This window comes from Corvus moneduloides, chromosome 14 (assembly GCF_009650955.1).
Source record: "Corvus moneduloides isolate bCorMon1 chromosome 14, bCorMon1.pri, whole genome shotgun sequence".
Classification (NCBI taxonomy): domain Eukaryota; kingdom Metazoa; phylum Chordata; class Aves; order Passeriformes; family Corvidae; genus Corvus; species Corvus moneduloides.
The window spans coordinates 13,624,261-13,643,879 of NC_045489.1; the positions used below are offsets into that span (position 1 = coordinate 13,624,261).

Genomic DNA, 19,619 nt, shown 5'->3' on the forward strand with positions numbered 1-19,619 from the left:
GGATGTCTCAGCTTTCCTTGCCTCATTCCCTACTGCTGAAAGACCACACATTTGGTCACTTGACTTCAACCACTTGGTGCTTGGTTATCCCCCTCACCTGGCTATTCTTGTTTCAATTCAATTTTGTCAAACCACTGAAGTCTCCCTCTGTGTATCTTTTTGTAAGACTTCCACACAACTTCCGCTCCTGGCACAGCAGAGACCTTCCAGCACCACATGTTCCAGTGGGGCCAAGGGGCCTCCAAAACTCCCACTGAGAAAAGAACATTTCTCTTTTCCTTCCCTGAAACCTCGCAGTGATCCTTAAGTTAGTGAGTTACTCAGAAGTCATTGAGCGATCAGGCTGCTCATTATATTCCTCAATGAAATAATTTCCACAAGTAATTCTCAGTGCAGTACTACAGGTTAGCTAATCTTACATCCTCTTCAAAAGACTGGAAGAAGTTCTGCACCTTTGTGAAACAGATTTTTAATTCCTCTCATACTCTCCGATAGTAGTTTTATCCCCTATTTTACCATTTTGCACACTGCAAGTTCATCCATACCCATTTATTTCTCAGTGGTCCTTTAATCCTTTTCTGTTCATGCTGCAGCTCAGCACAAGGATGGGGTATCTCTATAAACCATGTGCTCAGGAGGCTCTATCAATATGCACTCTTGGTGCAAGGCAGAAACATATTTCTGCTGAAGAAGAATCAGAAGTTGGGGTCAGACATTTTATATTTTAGCCAGATTTTGATAAGACATATTAGGAATTCATAGGGCTTTTATCATTTTCAACAGCAAGAGGATTAGACCCTACACTGACAAGAGCAAGAACATCAATTGTTAGAAGAAATACGCGCCACACTGAAATACAGTAAAGCACCTGAAAGACAAAATGTATTGTCTGATAAAAACACTCTAAGCACTTTCAAATTCAACCCAGTGATGACTTGCCGAGTCAGTGCTTCATTTGTCTGGCAGAGTCAAAATTACAATGACTTTTGTTCCAACACTCAAAAATGTAACAGACGTGCAAAAGGAAGCCAGGATTTAAACCATGGCCTCACCCAACAGCAAGGATTCAAACTATGCATAGTATACCGATGCTTAGGCCATAGAGAAGAAAGGAACAGTAAGAATCTTTATTTGGATTCTGAAATTTTATGCAGCAAGCTTGCAATGCTGACAAAAAGACCAAAAAAAATTTTTTTTTAAACCCATATTCAGGAAAAGGTAAAGATAGTGATTCAAAAAGCCCCAATCTCCTCCTGAAGAAAGATCCCAAAACCAAAAAGAATCTCAGTTTCATCCTTCTTTTCCCTAAAATATTCAGAGTGCTGCAAATGTGTTACAAACTAAATGACTTTTTGTACAGAACTTCTAAAATCCTTGACTTTTAATAAGGTCATGCATCATTTGATTTTAATTACAGATTTTTTTATCCCTTAAATTCGACTAAAAATGATGTGATTTACAAAGCAAACAAGCCAGTTAAACAAAGCTAATTAAATTCACTAGAGACAGCCTTGCTTTTCCCCTCAGTGAGTGTTTATTTCAGCTCCCAGTGCTCTGATAGCTCCTGACAGCTTGCTGGGACACAAGAAAGAAGTAGGTCAGGGTAAGCTGGAATCAGCAACAGAGGATCCCATTAGACAGGCTTGTAGGGTTATACGGAGATCGAGGAAGTGTGTGATGTAGTGACAGTGTTAGAGACACATAACAAACAGCCCGAGGACAGCCTCCAGCAGAACCGGTACATTTATCTTCTCTGTGTTATAATGACCCCTCACACGGCTTATCGAGGCTGTGATTTCTCGTACAAGAGGTGCTGTATGAACCTAATGACAAAAACGTGCTCCCGGCCGGCCAGGCGGTGCCGAGCCAGTGGAAGCACAGCGGCTCTGCTCCCACGGAGCCCACCAGGGCACGGAGCTGCCAGCTCCTGGGGCAGGTGGCTGTCCCTGCACGCAGGATCTGCCCCCACTCGAGCTGGGAATGCAAGGAGGGAACTCACTGTGCACAGAGATCAAAGGACAAGAAGACTGGTTTCTCCTAACCAGCTTCTAAAACATTATACTGATGATGGCGGTGGCAGCGCCTACACTGGATCTGAAAATACCAAGCACCCCAAAGTAGCAAGAAAAGCCACTGTGGCAGCTGGGGAGTGCAGCAAAACCCTGTGAGGGGGCACAAAGGATACCTGCTCCCCACTGAGCTGTTGTCTGGGGGCTCCTGGGGAACCAGCACCCAGGTCCTTTTGTGCCATTGGATGAGGCGGGAGGGCTTGGGTCTGTCTTCCCATACCCCACAGCACCTTTGCCTTCGGGAGCAGCGACTGGCAGGAACGAGAGACTGAGAGAGCTGGGGCTTCTGCTGGTTCTCCCAGATGGGTTTGCTGTGCGATGAAGAAACATCAGCAAAGCCAGGGAGGAGAACATAATCAAAAAGACCAAAGTGATCCACGTCAAATATAAAATTCTCTGGGTACCACTGTATTAGATGATTTAATGTAAGGTGTATTTTTACCATATATGTGTATATATCCAAATACTTGCTAATGCAACTCTTCCTTCCTGAGGAAAAGTATAAAAGCATTTCATTTAAGCACCTGGGCATAAGAGCAGAAAACACACCACCATAAACTCTGCAGTTTTAATATTAAGTCAGAGGCAAGTGGAAAAGCAGAGCCCTAACTCCCCTTGTTCTTGTGACTACTGCTCACACCGTTAAGAGTTCAAAGTCTCCCCACCACTTCTGGCGGTGCTGTACATACACCAAACATTTAAATTATGAGAGTCCATTTCTCAGGCTCACACACAGCCAGAGATATTCTCCCCAAACCCAAACTGTGTGGCTCACATTGAAAGGAGAGCACAAGCATATGCTGTCTCAGAAAATAGGTACCTTCGACAGGAACAATTTGAATTGCCATGGGCATAAACAAACACAAACAGAGAATGTTGTTTTATTTTGTTCAGAGCTCAATACATTCACTCTGCTCAGAGATGTCTCCAGCATCCACTTTTCTTGAAGTGCCTAAGTTACTTGGTTTGCAGCAGCAATGGGGGTCATCCCACTGAAACAGGAGTTTCATTTTTCTCACCCTGACTTCATTTTCCCCTTTACTCAGTATGAGTGCATCATGCTCAGCATTTATCCCCTTCTTTGTTTCTCATTACAACCTTTATGCAGCACAATCCCCATCCTGCGGCAGCTGTGTTTCCTGTTCTTCAGGGGGTCACACTGTGTGGTCACTTGCACCCACCCATTTTATGACACCACACATCCCTTTCCTGCAATTTTTCCTTAAGCAGACAGTTCCACTGACTTCCCAGAGGTCTGGACTGAGTGACGCCTATTTGCTCCACCCCTGAGCATCGAGGTAAAATCCCAACCTAGTTCAATGTCCTAAAGAAAAACATGCATGTCCTAACGAAAATATGCATTAGGATAAAAGCATTAAAATAAAGGAAGACAATGAGAATGATCAGAGCAGCATTGCCTGCAAGGAAGGAAGGAAGCTTTTAATAGCACTAGAATATAAAATTGATTTGTACACATATTTGATAAAAATCAATACAATTAGCAAGTAACTGAATACTAGAAAGGGAAATTGATTGCTCGAGGGCCCAGAGGACTCAGGGCAATCAGTCCATTCTTCTAGCTCCTCCACTCTTAATAAAAATTTACTTTTTCATAATCCTGCCTGAACTCTTTGCCCATTAATAATGCTGCTAAATAGCTCTTCTTTTAGCACTATTATTGCAGACCTGCTTGAATTACATTTGGAGGCAGTTTCGAGTGGCATGTCCTGGCCATTTTGCTATCTGCAGCACAAACCTCCGAGCAAGAGCATAAAAGAATACGGGCTAATGAACGGCAGCACAGACACACTTGAGAAGAGCTTATAAATTTAAGTACCAAAGTTTAAATAAACGGATTACCATAGAATTGATTTGCTACATCAATTTGGTCAGCTTTTGCTGATACATCATTCCTGCCTCAAAGGAGAAGAGCCACCGGTTTGAAACAACTAATTAAGCATTTTGAACCATGGCCTTACAAGGGGAGTGGGGCTGCACTGCTCTGCTCTCCTGCCTTGCTTCTTTCACCTAGTGACTCCTTACTGCAGCATTAAAATCGTTATTCCACGTGAAACAGGAGGCTCAATTTACAGTCAAATCTAAACAAAATGAAGTGGCTTCTACACCCACCATCTCTGAATGGATTTCAGTTTCAGGCAAGGGCATCTTCTCTTTCTTCTTTAAGGTAGGATTGGAGGAACTAAAAGGCAATTGCTTTTCCCCACACAGAAGGAGGGAGGCTCCCAGGGGAGCCTCCCAGGTGAGGGTTTCCATTACAGTCAACCAGCTGCACAACCAGATTGAGGATGCACACAACTCGTATGCATCTACAAAGGAGGCTTCTCTTTCAAAACACCAGATGCCTTCTCAGACAAGAACTTTCTCAGATGTTAAGCTTTGTCCACTGACTCATCTTGATAGGAAGCTCTTTAAACCAAAAACTATCTTTGGGCCCTCAACAGGTTCCCTGCCAGTCTGCAGTTCAGGGTGACACAGCCTTTGCTGCAAACCAGGACACTATTTGGCAATAAACTTCAGTGTGTACTTAAATAGAGCTCTATGAGCAGCCCTATCCAAACCAAAGGTAAACAAATAATTTTTTCCATATTAATGAGACCACTTGCATGCTTACAATTCAACAATATAATTTAAGCACTTTCTAATGCAGTAAGTCATTGAATTGAGTAAAATCATATATGCATCTCATCATATTCACTTCAGCAGAGACTCTTGTTCCAGAAATCTCAAAACACACTTATTTCTCCAGTGGTCCAACCAGACCAATGACTAAACTGGACCATTATATCAGCCTAAGGAAAGGTCCATGGATGCTTTGCAACTCAACTCGCAATCTGTGGGGATACCTCTGTAAGGGGGAAGGGAGGAGAACAGCCTGGCAGGGCACCAGCCTAAGTGATGCCTCACTAAATTCCTATGATGTTCTTACTCCAGAGTTTGTCCTGCTGCTTATTCTTACCAAGAAAAGACATTAGTCTGGACACAGAAATAGAAACCTGAAATTATACAGTTTCAGTGCTGGCCTTCTTTGTAACCATGACCAAACTACTTTAATCTCATTGCTTCCGTTTCCCTGCCTTTATTAATAAAGCTGAGGGAGTAAGACTTATTTCACCTAACTCATACATCTTTTGCAAAGATGAAATGCTTGTTCTCTGTAAAGTACTTGGAAGATGAAAGACACCAAGTAAATATTAATCATAGTCACCACACCTACCAACAGGATCTTCAGTATGCTGATTTGGATCCGTGCTTGAAGAGGCTTTCTTTGTGCAATTCAGGAACTATGCTTTCTTGGAGTAGTAGAGCTGAATTAAAGCTAATCAGGAATTCCCATGTTAATCGGCCTCCTAGCATTCAGAAGATCATAAGAAGGATGATGGTTCCATTTCAAAAGACAGCGCAGTGCCACAGAATGAATTATATCAAACTGGCTGAAGCCCATTTACAGCATGGTCATGGAGGAAACTATTGGAGTTCATCCACCGACATTCATCTCGGGGCATACACACTTGTAAATCAGCTCCTATTCAGTAATGAAATGTCGAGTGACTCATTCTTTCTACATTTGAAAAAGCTCTCAGAGAGAACCAAAGAGTCTTTTACTTTCCTGTCTGCCTTTATAAACACTGAATTACATCTCCTTACTTCGGGGAAGCTACAATGCTTCAGAACCAGCTGTAAAAGAGAACATTACCATCTTTGGTTCACGGAATCCAAGGCCACCTTAAGATCCCAAATTGCTGTTGAAGGAGATTTGGGAAGATATTTAATTAGTAGCTCAGATGATCTTCTGAACCAGCCTCCCGTGCACAGCAAGGTGCTCTGGTCTCATGCAGACATGCCCACAAGGCTGGCCCCAGGGAAGGCTGGCCCAGGGAAAGCTGGCCTGGGGCAGGCTGGCAACACTGCTCCAGGCACTTCTGCCATTCCATTTGGGTCAGGTGCCAGATTATTTACTTAATGTCTTAAGCAACTTCTGCAGCTCAAACTCAGCTCATGCAGCCAACGATGTCCTGCCGGCAGTGAGCTGCAGGCTAGCCAGGTGAAAGCTGCCCTCACTGTTTCTGCCTGAACATTCACAGAATTCACAGAAAAAGGACAGTGGGGCAGTCATACCTTGACTCGTGCCCCAGTGGTAGCACCAGCTCACATCCAAGGGGCACAGCCCACAGCTGCACGGGGAACAGCAACTGCGTGCTTCAGCCAGCTGGGTGATACCTGGGCTGCCTCAGCACTACACTCACCCAAAGAAAAATCCTTCTGACAAAACCAACCCAACCAAGCCATGCCTGTGATCACAGGGAGTGTGCAGCCCCGGCACCGTGCTTGCTCCCTGCCACAGCTCTGCCGGCCTCTGGAGAGGCGACACTGGGTGAGATCCAGGAGCAGAGCAATCACAACAAAGGCATGAAAGGAAGAGTACAAGGGAAAAACAAGGGTTGCAAACTTAAAAAAGACAACAGAAATGAAGAAAAACAGTGCCTGGAAGCCAGTGTCCAAGGAGCACAGAACAAGTTTGTACACAGGAAGCACTTACTGCTGGAATGGAAGTCATAGGAGATGCTGGGCACGTGAGGGATTCCAGCCCTACTGAGGCAGTTCTGGACCTGCTGTGCCTCCATCATCTCCCAGACACCTGCCCAGTTTCCTTAGCTCTCCTGTCTCCTTAGCTTTGCCCTCCCTTTGGTCCCAGCCCATCCCAGCCCATCCCGGCTCTCTCTCCCCTACCATTGCCTCCTCGTACTTTGGACCTCTTCACCTCTACACCCCGAGGTCTCTGGCTCTCCATGTGTGGCTGCAGCAGCACCACCCACGCAGCCGGGCCAGCCGGTGCTGCAGAGCAGCTCTGCTGGTGCTGGCAGTGCCGGTCCATCTCCTCCCAGGATCCAGCAGAATGAATGCACAAACAAACAAGCTACATGACCGACACAGCTATGCTCCAAAAGGAAATGACCACTAGATGTTATTGCATAACCCTTCTGAATAATGAACATGTATTTCTTGAAAATACATGCCACCTAATTCCCTCGGCATTGCAAACATGTACCACAGGATGGTAATTTAAGTTAATCAAGCCCTAAGCTCCATGCAAAGTTTAACAGTTTGCTTTGCTACGGTTTGGGGAGCAGATGGCAAAGCACTCAATGGCTCATTTTTTGCCATTTTTGTACAAAGGGCTGTACCTGTTTCTGTTCCAGGCAGAAATGCCAAAAAATGGATGTTTGCTGGACTAGCTGGTCACTGAATACCCTGAAATAACATACACGTAGATGCTCCACAGGGAGGTCTTGTGGGCAGCCAGAATTGGTCATTTCCTGGCTAGTTTGCCATTACTGCCATTCTTAGATATGATAAAATTAAAGCTACAGGCTGGCATAAGGCTCTTTGTAAGTAATCCAGGTCTTACCTGCAGAAGTACCCACATCCACAGTCAGTTCCATGCAGACAAGTAGTACGGGTTTTCTTACACAACAATTGATTCTGTTGCTGTAGCTCACAGTATTTCTATGTACACTGTCTTCCAAATGGCTCCGAACTGTACCTAGCCTGGCACCAGAAACCAGTCTGAGGGTATCATTTGGATTTCAAACCACCTCTGTGGACAGTCACTGAAATGCTCTATTTCTGGCTAGGTTGTGGGCTGGGGGGGAGAGAAGAACTGACAAGGGGAAAATAGAAATTTGTAGACAATATGTAAGGCCAAAATGATTTTAAAGAAAGGGCAATTCAGATTGCCTATGTCAAGCTTTTTCTAGGTATGCAGAGAGGATGGAAAGCGAGGGGGTGAGCAATAAACAGCTCATCCTGAGACATTAAACATTTTCATAATTTATAACCAGCAGAAACCACACATTTATCCTCCAAAACAGGGACCTCAGCCCCCAGCACGCAGTCAGTGGTGGTGTGTATGGGGTTGTACTTACACTAATTGACTGGGCCATCGCCATGGCTGCCCCAAGCATTTTGGGAAGTAGCATTCCTACAGCAGCACTGAGCAGAAATGCTTCACGTTTATTAACTTGTTGGTTTTGATTGTTGGATTGGCTCCCCGTTCCCAAGGCTCTCAGATTTATTCTTTTAGCTTAACACTACAAAGTAATCAAATCACTCCGTTACAGCTGACAGACTGTGGGAGCCCTGAAGGGGAGGAGAGAGCAGCATCAGAAGAAACATCTACATTTTCTCTTACATCCTTCACACTTGCCCTAAACTTCAGATTTGACTCATCTACATCTCTGGAATTCAAGAATATTGAACTTTAACTGACATAGGAAGTTATTTGAAGATGCAGGACTTTCACTTGAAATTAAGTTTGATCTACCTCCTGGGATCAGGGAACAAGATTCACGTCTCATAAGCACTGAAAAGCCCAAATGCACTCTCACTCTGCTTCAAGTCAAACACAAGTGTTGCTGCAACCAAGAAAACACCTTTCCAATGCTATTTAAATTCAAACCAACTAATCCATACCTAAGAAGAGGAGATGGAAGATTCAAACATGCGTTTGTGCCCTTCCATCAAATGTGTAGAATAGGTAAGAACAGGAAGACAAAAGAGATGGCTCAGAGAGCCAAGATTAATATGGAAATGGAGAAAAAGGGCATGCCTTGGGCTGGATTCTGTCTGTGTGTCTTCTGTACAATTTATTTTCAGCTTTATGCAATGCAGTATTAGAACATGCTTAGCACACAACCCTTGATGTGGAGGACAAAGAGAATTTTTTTGTTTTAGACAAATTCCAACGTCCTTGTCTAATGTTACCCAATGCAAAATTAGAAAGAAATTAGTGCTTGCTTGGTCATGTGTTTTTAAAAATAATTTGAATGACCCACTGCTTAAAGTATGGACAGGGTCCTCTGTTATTAAAATCCAAACAAAGTCAGTACTCAAACTGACAGGGTAAAGCTTGAAGAAAATCCCCCAATGGATTTCTTTAATAGAGAAAAACAAACAAAAAAATTCATGAAGCCTGTGAACAAACAGTCTTACAGAGTTTGGGCTTAATGCACCAACAATGTCAGGCATTTCAATGCAGTAGCATCAAACTAGATATTTACTGCTTGGTAGTGAGTAACCCTTTGAAAAGGGAGGAACGAAAATTCCTTTTTAATGAGTCACCATTTGACAGTCAGAGATCAAAACCTTTTGCCTGTTTTTCTGACGAGAAGATTGTATAAACTTGGGTTTTTCTCAGTCTCTGTGACTTTATTTAAATCAACACAATTAATTAAGAAAATAAGTAAGTTAAGGTAACAGAAAAAGTGAAGTCCTTTGAAGTACCCAACCACCAGCATGACCTACTGGGTTACTGAAGTATCAGATACATTCAGCAATTATTTCCTTATATAAACTTGGACTTGTGAAAATCCTAGTAAGTTTTTAAGTAACTAGTCAAAGCAAAGTGAAATTATACTCAGTATCCATCCTGATAACCACATGAAATAAGTGATACATAATTATTCTTAAACTAATGCAAATGTTTACATACTAAAGGTTACATACTAATGTATGGGGAGAAAGCTTCTGTTGTGTGTGGAACTGTTAGAAATGTCTTTGTAAAATATTGACTTTCTTACCTTTGCTGAAAGCTTAAACCTATGAAGACCCATGACAGAGAATGAAGCATTAAAATACATGCCTGAGGGTAGATGTCATTTTTGTCTTTAAATAAGACCCTTACATGAAATTCTGAAGTTTCAGCAAAAAGAAAGATACTATAATGTCATATCGGGGGGAAAAATAAAAGTATCCACCTGAGTTGGCATTACAGCCAAAGCAAAGAAATAAAACTGTTGTTTACACTGAGGGGGGCTTACAGTAGTATATAACTGCCTTTATTTTGAATATAATTTCCAACTATTTGAAAGGACCCTAAAGAACTCAGCTGCTAACACGTACTGGTGATTTATAAACTATTTAACTAGTTAAGGATACTTAGTGTGAAGGTAAAGGTAAAGCACCATCATTCCCATTTTACAATGAACAAGTAAGAACCTAGGAACTATTTACTCTGAAAATTGCCTCCAGCAATAGATACATACAGATATTCAGGCCCTTTGCAAAAAAATGTTGACAACTTTGAAATTAGAATAAGCATTACTCAGCCTTGGCTTGCTATATGAAAACTCATATCCACAAAAAACCCCACTTGCTCCACAGAGCTGTCAAACCCTCCTGTGGAACTCTGACCAGTGAGAGCGTCTCCAAACCTGACTGTCAGCTCACTGAACCACCCCGTCCCTCACATCAGTCGATCTTAATTTATGTTCGATTTACTTGTAGATTGGAAGTAATTAGAGTAAATAATTACAGTAACTGGTTACAGTTTGGGAATTGAGAGAACTGAAGAAAGAATTCAGAGAAATAATCTGTTCTACTACTGTAAAGAGAATCAATCATCACTCTCCTCCCATTAGTCTTTTTGGCAATCTTGTGTCACTGTTGTCACAAACCTGGATAACGAAGCCACATTAATTCTCCTTTTGAGAAAGGAAATACAAGATGTGACTCTTTAACTGTGTCCTACCTGACCTTGGAGAATCTTTAGGGGAAGTTTCCCATCAAATGCACCTACAGTTTTTACTGAAGGAGAATTACTGAGTTGAGCCCATGCTTTGTAACTCAAATGCACAACACAAAAATATACAACCAGTCTTCTGTTTCCATTAGAAATAAACTATCAGTACATAACCAATGATTTTTCAGGTCCAGCCTTACATAAGAAATTACACTTTCAAAGTCATTTTAACAAGCCTGGCTTATAGTTGATGAACACAGCACAGGATGCCAAGACAGCTACTGCACACTTCTGATGTAACAACAACAACTTTTAGCCACATTTTAGCTACATTTACTTAAACTGGAGATAGGCTGCATTTCCCAAGCCTAACCTTTCCAAAAGAAAAAGAACAACCAACACCTTTGTTGTAAATATCACAGAACTGGAAAAGAAGAAAGTCATCCCATGTTTCGTAACAGGAGTGGACTCACTCCCTTCAAGAGAGGAGTCTGCTCTCAGTGCGAACTGTGGCACTGCTGACGTCACTGTGAGCAGGGACAAGAGGACATACGGCCTTTTGTACTGTTCCCATGAAGCCGCATGTTAAAAACAAAAAAAATCAAAAATCATCAAAAATCAAAAATCATTATCCAGGCTGGAAGAAGCCCAAGCCATCATAAATGTTTGTTTATTGCGATTTGGCAGACCTTTTGAGAAAAAACAACAAACTACACTTAGATATGTAATCCTAAACCAAAATGTCAGATGGCAATCAAGTAGAAACCATGCCATTATTTTGAGGAAACCATGAATTATTTGGGGGAAATTTTTGCTGTGATGCTTATTTGAGTATTTCTCGGTAAGTAGATATCAGTTCTATTATTGTGGCTATAACTAATGAGTTAACAACACTATTTACACTAGTACTGTTGTATCATTAGAAACAACAAGATTATGTACTTTAATTCTAATACCAGCACAATTATTTTAACACCAAGTGTGGCAGATCTGACTCTGTACCCCCTAAATTAATTTCAGAGTAGTGGCTAAATAAAATGACATACTTCTTTGTGCTTTTGTTATAACACGCTCATGTGCAGCAAACTGTGAAGAAAATGTAGTAATTAGAGGTTAAATTAATCCCTGACAGACAGGCAGCTTAGGAAAGCTGGGCCCTCTTCAGAAAACAGAGCATAAAGCTTGCCAGTCTTTCAGAATTAGGCACAAAGAACAGGGAAGATTGGCAAGTCCCTCACCGCTGCGATCCAACCAAAGGGGTGGAATGCTGAGAAGTCGGAGTAAGTCTTGGAGCAGCCAATACTACCAGGCAGATCTTGTGACAAATGTGATTTAGAGCTCCAAGGGATTGTTGCTGCAGCTGCTCGAACTGCCTGATCAGGATCAACCACTTGAAATTACAGACAGTCTTTTGCCCAGCAGAACAGGCTTCTAACCACCGTGTAATCCACCTCAAGACGTTAATAAAAGCGAACAATGGCATTATATTTCACAACATAACTAGAAAGTTACCTCGCTGCTTCAGATTTTAATGCAGGTAATGGGTTTCATTGCCCTCAACAGAGTAAACGTGCTGGGTTACTCTGAAAGCAATAAGTAGGTAGGTCTGGGGTATGTGTAACTCCCAAACCTGCTCAGGATTTTGAGGTACTTAATTCTAGAGAAAAAGAAACTTACACAGAAAAGAAAAACCATGCAAGAAGTAAGAGGCAGCCAGATCATGATGGTGATATGCAGCAAGTATTTCTTTTGTGTGTTGTCAGCAGAGGTAGATGTTTTTTCCAATCTCTCTAGCTGTGGCACATGAAAGTAGCCCGGTATTAAATCCATGCAAACACCGCCTGCTATCAACAAGGGGGTAACTGAAGGGCACCTGTTCTATGCTGTGCGAGAAGCATCCTGGTTCCTGCGCTGGCAAATCCTGGTGCAGGAATTGCAGAGGTGCCACTGCCTCCATTCCCACGAGACTGATATCTCCCCTTCAAAGGTGGAAGGCGCAAGGAACAGGCTTGTCCCTGGGCTAATGCTGCTGCCACTCAAGAGGTTGCCAGACGTGGGGTGACACACTCCCACTGGTAACACCCGGCCCTGCAGAGGGAACCTTGATCCTGTCTGCACCAGGCTGAGCACCCAGCTGTCCCTGACCAAATGAGAAGGCACGACAGGCACCTGCAGCGGGATCACCCAGTAAGTAAAAAAACCAAAACCAAAACCAAATGGAAAGAAAGCAAAATGCCTTTATTACAATTAAATTAAAAGTCAAGCAGGGGGCCTGCAGCGATTGCAGATCCATGTGGGAGCGCATTAACACCACCAGCATTTCTGTACTACCCAGATCATCAATTATTAACAAATTAGGACATGCCTGATGGGGTACTTATGTAACACTCCTTTATCAATAAAACTGCCAAGTTCCTTGCAGGGAAAAGCAGCATGGATCTCAACAAGTCACAATATGACACCTTCCTCTGGACAGGGCATCACAGTGAATTCTTGTCTCCCTCTCCTCAGCCTGGTCACCCATTCCCAAAGAGGACTTCTGGGCAGCCCAGCAGCCCCTGCCAGAGGCCCGGGGCACACCCCAGCCTCCCGTGAGCAGCAGCCCTTTAATCAGGTCAGCGCTTATCAATGGCTCATTGTAGCGATGAGGCTGCGCTCCGAGTAAAGGCCCATATGAAATCCTGCATCCCGCTGCATCTCCCACGCCTGGGCCCCACTGGCTCTCCACTGGCCCCACGGATACAGCCTCCAGCCACACACTCCCTGGGCACAGCATGTGTCCCCCAGCCAGTCCAGCTGGCTAGTAAGTAGGGAGGGGAGGAAGGAAACCCACAGCTCTTTCCTCTGCTCTTCCCTTTGGGCACAACTGGTTCTCCACAGGAGCAACGAGCCAGGTAAAATTCATCCATCAGAGACAATACACTGAGCCTTGCTTTGTGTCCATTTCACTTTCCCCATCAGGTGAGAGTGAGCAGGGTGGGGGCACACAACAATCCCCTGTCCGTACTCAAGGGCCTGATCCTTGAGCCCATAATTCTCGGATCAAATCTGAACCTCATCCACTGCAAAATGAAAAAGGACTGCTAGGCTGGGCTCTGAAAGGTGAAAGCTGGGTGTACTCTCCTACCACCCAACACAACAAACACCTTGCAGTTCGCCCAGGGTGCACACCAAGGCAAACAGCTCTGAAAGAGCTACTGCAACTTGGTAAGTAAATGTTGCACAAAATAAGTATTTTCTTCTTAAAAGAAAGTAATGACTTGGTAATACTTTTTCCTCTATTAAAAAAAATTAAAAATACAGTGAGAAAGGCTCCCAAGAGAAATAAGCACTCCTTCAAACTAATTTGCATTTGCAAGTTATCCCTGTCTGACTGCACTGCTCTCTGGTAGTGCAACTGGTGACTTCTAAAACCATGGAATCACATCCTAAGAGCCACAAGCCCTGCTTATGCTGTCACCCTGAAATATATTTTCACTGTGAACAGGGCTAACAGGCCAGTCCATAGCAACTGCAATGAAAATATCTACCAGAAGACAAGGACATAAAGTGAAGTCTCTAAATGACAAAGACTTCAATTTTTTTGTGCAAAGCACTAGCAGTAATAATACAGAACAAGGGAAAGAGACCGTGATACAAGTGCAGACTGTTTGCAAAGTTTCTCTTCAGCTGCTGGCAGCCCTGAAATGGGTTACAGAAAGTTACTACTGTGGTACTGATCACTGCCTGTTCTACAGGGCTGTTTTTTTAAAATTAAACAGCATTATTCTATTTCTATTTTCACTTAAAACAATATTCCACTATTTTCCAAAAGCCAGTCCAATCCTGAAACAACCCTAATGAGGGTAGTACTAAACACCCAACCAGTTTCTTCACATATCTGTTCAGTGATTGCCCTTTCAAGGGTACCCCCTTTATGGGTGCACAACACAAAACTTACTACAAGCACACACTGGTATCGTGCACATTTGGCATTTTACAGCCGTGCTTTAAAGTTCCCCTTCAAAATTACTGGCAAGGAAAGAAGTTCGCATAATTTTAGCACTCAACATCTGAAAAAATTAGAAATGTCCCAACTGCTCTTTGAGATGTATAAAAGAACAGTTGAAAAACTTACAGTTGACTGGTGCTACCTAGGTTACCCGTCAATGGCATTGAGACTGGTATATTATTAAGAGAGGTGTATGATGGGAATTGGTTTATTGTGCTGATCCATAGTAACCAACTCCTGTTCGTCCATCATTTATCTCTCTCACCAGCGACATATGGGTTTGTCTATTCACACTCTCAGCATTCTCTCTGCTCCAACAAACAGTCAGCCTTTTCTGCTGGGATAAGGAGATTTTTTAGTTACATCCATTATGTGCGTATCAACATTTATGGCAGGAAGATAATTGCCAAAGAGCTCAGGGGGATAAAAGCTCCCTCTTTATAACACAAACCCCCTTAAAAAATCAATATTGATATAAAACAGTTCAACGCAAAGCCTTGGCGTGTCTTCTGTTTCCTTCAGTTCAGAATGTTTTCTTTTGTTTTTTTAAACATAGCAAGTCAAACTGGAACATCAGGTAGAAAGCGTTCATAGTGAGTTACACCACTGCTTTTCCCACAGAGGATGATACAGCAGTGTACAATATTAATTGTTCCTCAAAGAAGTTTGCAGCAAATGTGTCAGATATAAAGAGGGCCCCTTGGAGAGGTGCCAGCACCATTTAAACTGATTTAGCTATCTTTATTTGGAGATCATACCAATTACTAATGAATCGTAACTTATAGTCACCTTCGCCTAAATGCTGAAAAACACTGACACAGCCAGCATCAGGGAACAATGAAAACCTGGGGATTCTGCCCCTTTCCCTATTTCAGGAACTCAACCTTCTACTACTCCATCCCCCAGTTTGGATAAACCCATTTGTCACAGCTTCTACAAGATTTACTTCACTTTCCTATGGCTATGTACTCATAAAAGTTATTTTAAGGCGACTTTCATCAGAGTAGCAAGTGACATAGAACATTTATTGATTAAATGACTGGGAACCAGTGAGTTGCACTGTACTTAACCTACAGGACGACTTAAGGATTTTACTTGCTGTTATTCTTGCCCTTGTGCTTCTTTCTGCCTCCCTAACTTTTGTCTCTCTCATGAAGCCCATTCATAGGTCAATTCTTGTCCTACAGTCACACCCAGGCAGGTTAGTGACCACTTAAGTCAGGGCAAGAGTGTCAGCCTGACACCTGGGATCATGAACTCTTCCAGTAAATCTTCCTGCACGTTCAGAAATCATCTAGCACAAGAGCTCCCTAATCCCATTTTAAATCTCCAAATGCTACCACACTGTAACATTTACAACAGGCCCAGTAAAAAACCAAAACCAAACCCATTGTATTTATTAAACACTGCTGCCTGTGTTAAGAGGAAGTCATACAAAAGAAGTTTTTAAAAATATAACTGCCTCTTTTAATTACCATTCCCTCTCCAAACCCTCTAACAACTATTTTAGCTCTAAAAAAATCCAAGACACTTTACAGTTCAAAATACTTAGTTACAAGGGACCAGAAGCAAAGCCCTGTCAATATGTGTTTTTCTGATTTTGAAGTATTACTTAAAAGGACTAAAAATAGAGTTGAAAAACCATGCGAAATAAAGAGAAAAAAACCCCCAAACCTCTGAAAATAAAAAGCTGAATTAAATTGAGCTGCTCAATTGTGAACATTGAACAGCTTTTCACTCACTCGAGGGCTGTTAACTGCATGTTACCTGGCTTACAGTACAGACTATTTGGTTTTTTATCCCTGAGCAACAGACTATTTCCTGGTTGAGTTTAAAAACTCTGTGACGTTCCAATATCAACCCACACATGTGTGTCACTGTCAACGTCAGTGGCAGGAAAACATTAGAAGTCACCCCCTGCTAATGCTTTCCTAACATGGAATTTCCTTGTACCTCGTCCCCCAGCCCACCTCCTCCTTCAGCTGAAAGCATCCTTCCCAAACTACATTTTTTTTCTCTCTTCTAAACATATGGTAGGGAGAGAGAACTGAAAATGGGCAGTGCCAGCACTAGATCGCTGCTTTTTTAGGTGCTCGCGTGTAACTTACTCAAACTGCTCTCGCTGCCTTTCACTCGGCGAGCGCGGCCGCAGGGAAGAGCCCACCTTGCGCGGGGGCTTCCCCCCTCTCCCCGAGGGGAGGGTTCCCCCCCGGGCACTACCAGTGCCTTTGCCACCGCCGTTCCCCCGGCACGCAGCTCCTCCCCGGGAACACACGGGGCACGTCCCGGGCAGCCCGGTGTGGGGGTGGCGGGGCCCCACTGACCCGGGGATGCCGGTGCGCCGGGGGGAGCCCGGGGCGGGGAACAGCACCCTGCTGCCGGGACCGGCAGGTTCAAGGCCGTTCCGGCTCCCTGTCTCCCGGAGGCACCATATGGTCCATCTTGCACATCAGCAGCTTTATTTCCCCATCAGCTCGGCCCAGAGGGGGAGCTCCGGGAGCAGCAGCCACCCCCTGCCCCCCAGCCCCCCGTGGCACCGGCATTAGGCATTACCCGGGGATTACGGGGCTAAGTAGGGGAAGACTCGCGTTATATAACCGGGGGAGCGTTCCGCCCTCCCGGCTCTCCCACAGCCCGCCCTCCGGCCCAGCCGGGGCGGCCGCACGGCGGCGGGGGGGGAGCCCGGCGCCTCCGCCCCCGGCCCGCGGAAGGGGCCAGACGCAGTTAATCTCCGCGCTGGCGGGGCGGGGGAGGCACCGCGGGGTGCCCCCCGCTGTCCGAGGAGGAGGACGAGGACGAGGAGGAGGAGGAGGAAGGCTCTTCCAGGAGGCTCCCTGCAAGCGGCCGGTGCTCGCAGGGTTTATCGGCTTCCGACGGGACGAGGAGAGGCGGCCGCGCGTCCCCCGCACACCGCACCGGGGACCTGCCCGCCCGATCGCGCCGGCCGCGGCTCCGCGGCGCCTCCCGCCCCGCTCCCCGGCCCCGGGCTCCGCCGCCCCCCCGCCGGGAGCACCGTGGAAAACAAAAGCGGCCTTTTAATTTATTGTTCCGGGGGGGGGGGGGGGGGGGGGGGGGGGGGCGGAGGGGGGGCGGTGTGAAAGGAAATCAAAGCCCGTTTTCTTCCCAGAAACGGCCGTTCTCCCCGGGATCCCTCCGAGTCACCCTGGTGACAACCCCCCTCCAACCAAAGATGAACAAAAGCCGCGGTGCCCCCGGCCCCGGCGCTCCTCCGGGCCGAGCAACAGGCCAGGAGAGGCGTCGGAGGAGGGACCGGGAGGAGGGACCGGCTATTGACGGGGGAGAGGGGCAGCCCCTGCCTGGGGGGGGGACATGGGACCGAGCCAGCAAGCGCCGTGTTTACCCTGCCATTGCTCTGAACCCCGATCTTAATCATAGCATAAGAAACCAAAACAGTTTAAAGCGTGAGTCAGCATGCGTTTTGTTCACGCGTTCTGTTCCGAACACACGGACGGTCCGGCAGCGAGCGGCGAAGGCGCCGCGCCGGCAGCAGCGCCCGCACTCGGGGCTGTTCCCGCACACGCGCGCCCGCAGCTCGGGGCTCAGCGCCGCGCTCCACGCTCCCGGCAGGAATAACCCAGGGCTCCTTCGGGGCTCGGCCGAGCCTTTTGTTCACAATCCTGCCTATCGAACGTGCGCTTCAGGCTCCCAAAATAACCCGGCACGCGGCTGCCAACACAAATACCAGGAGTTATTAAAAAAATGATACTAGAGGGACCAGCACTAGCCCCTCCACGCGTGACACCCTCCCGGCGGAGTCCCCGGGCGATGACGGGTTTATCCTCCCCTGCCTGTCTGATCCAAGTTTAGCTGGAAATCCCCGGACGATGGCTGAGCCGGCCCGGCCGCACTGACACGGGAGCCCGCGGGCTGGCGGCGCCGGGCGCACCGGTGGGTCCCCGCTCCCGCTCGCCCCCGACAGCATCCACCGCCTCTTCCCGCAGCATCCACCGCCTCTTCCCGCAGCCCAGCGCGTCACCACCCGAGCAATGACACAGAAACCCACGGAGCGTCCCCCGCTGCCGCGCACTGGCTGCCCCGCCGCCGTGCCCGGGACCGCACCGCACCGCACCGCAAATCACCTTCTTCACCACCATTTTAAAGCCCACGGACCCTCTCCCTCCTGCCCTCCTCTCCGTGGTCCGACCTCAGCTCTGACCATAACGGAGGGCGAAATTCCCCCCTCAAGTTTCTGTCCCCTTCCCTCCGGCGGCCCCGGCACACGGGACCCGCGGGCAGAACGAGCCCAAGGTGGGCACTTTCTTGAACCGCCCCTGCAAACTTTCCAGCCTGGCTGCGACCGTGCCGAGCCCGGCGAGCAACTGTTCCGAGGGTGTTTAAGTCCTTTTAAACCAGCTCCTACTTCCTCAGCCCATATCGATTTCAAATGCTACTTACTGGAATATGTGGCTCCATCCGTGGTGCTTCTACCCGCTGGGAAACCAGCAGCATCTTGGACTGGGGATCAACCGGCTTTTAGATCCACTTTGGCTGTATCGAGCAAACCCAGCGCCGCAGAGGACTCGCAGCCTGTTTTCTCCTTTTAGGTTCCAGACAAGTTCATCCTGGCGTTGCAGTTTGCTAATGATTCACTGTCTGTCTCGATCTGCTCACTACATTTCCATCAACCCACAGCTTCCTCACTTAGAAGGTGGAGTTTGTGGGGTTTAAGTTACTGATAGGCATATCTAAGTGCTGTGTCACTCAAAGAGGAGGAGACACACACACACACACACACACACACACAGACCGCACACTCACACACACGAACGGCTCCAGGCTTAAAGGGGAAGTAACACTTTCTTCTCTACAGAAACTGGACACCTCACAGATCCAAGGATTTAATTTTTTTTTTTCTCCGTTCATGAAGGCGAAAATTAACCAGCCTACAGCCAAAATTTTAACACACAAATAGCTGCTTAGAATGTTTAGCACCTTCCTTGTAGAGCTTCAAGTTCATTTAGTACAAAGTTGGATAGGTCAGAAAGCTACTGGCAATTAA

General features: G+C 45.8%; 1 protein-coding gene across 2 annotated transcripts in view; it reads right to left on the reverse strand.

Annotated features, from left to right (window-relative positions):
- MAMLD1 (mastermind like domain containing 1) overlaps positions 1-19,329 on the reverse strand; it is an 82,085-nt gene extending 62,756 nt beyond the window's left edge. Inside the window, exon 1 of one of the 2 annotated variants that reach the window (XM_032123875.1) lies at positions 19,016-19,329. In XM_032123875.1, the coding sequence (XP_031979766.1) occupies positions 19,016-19,069 (54 nt within the window). In that variant the 5' untranslated portion in view covers positions 19,070-19,329. The remainder of the gene's footprint in view (positions 1-19,015) is intronic. The other variant, XM_032123874.1, reaches the window with a different exon arrangement.
- Between the last annotated feature and the right edge of the window lie 290 nt (positions 19,330-19,619).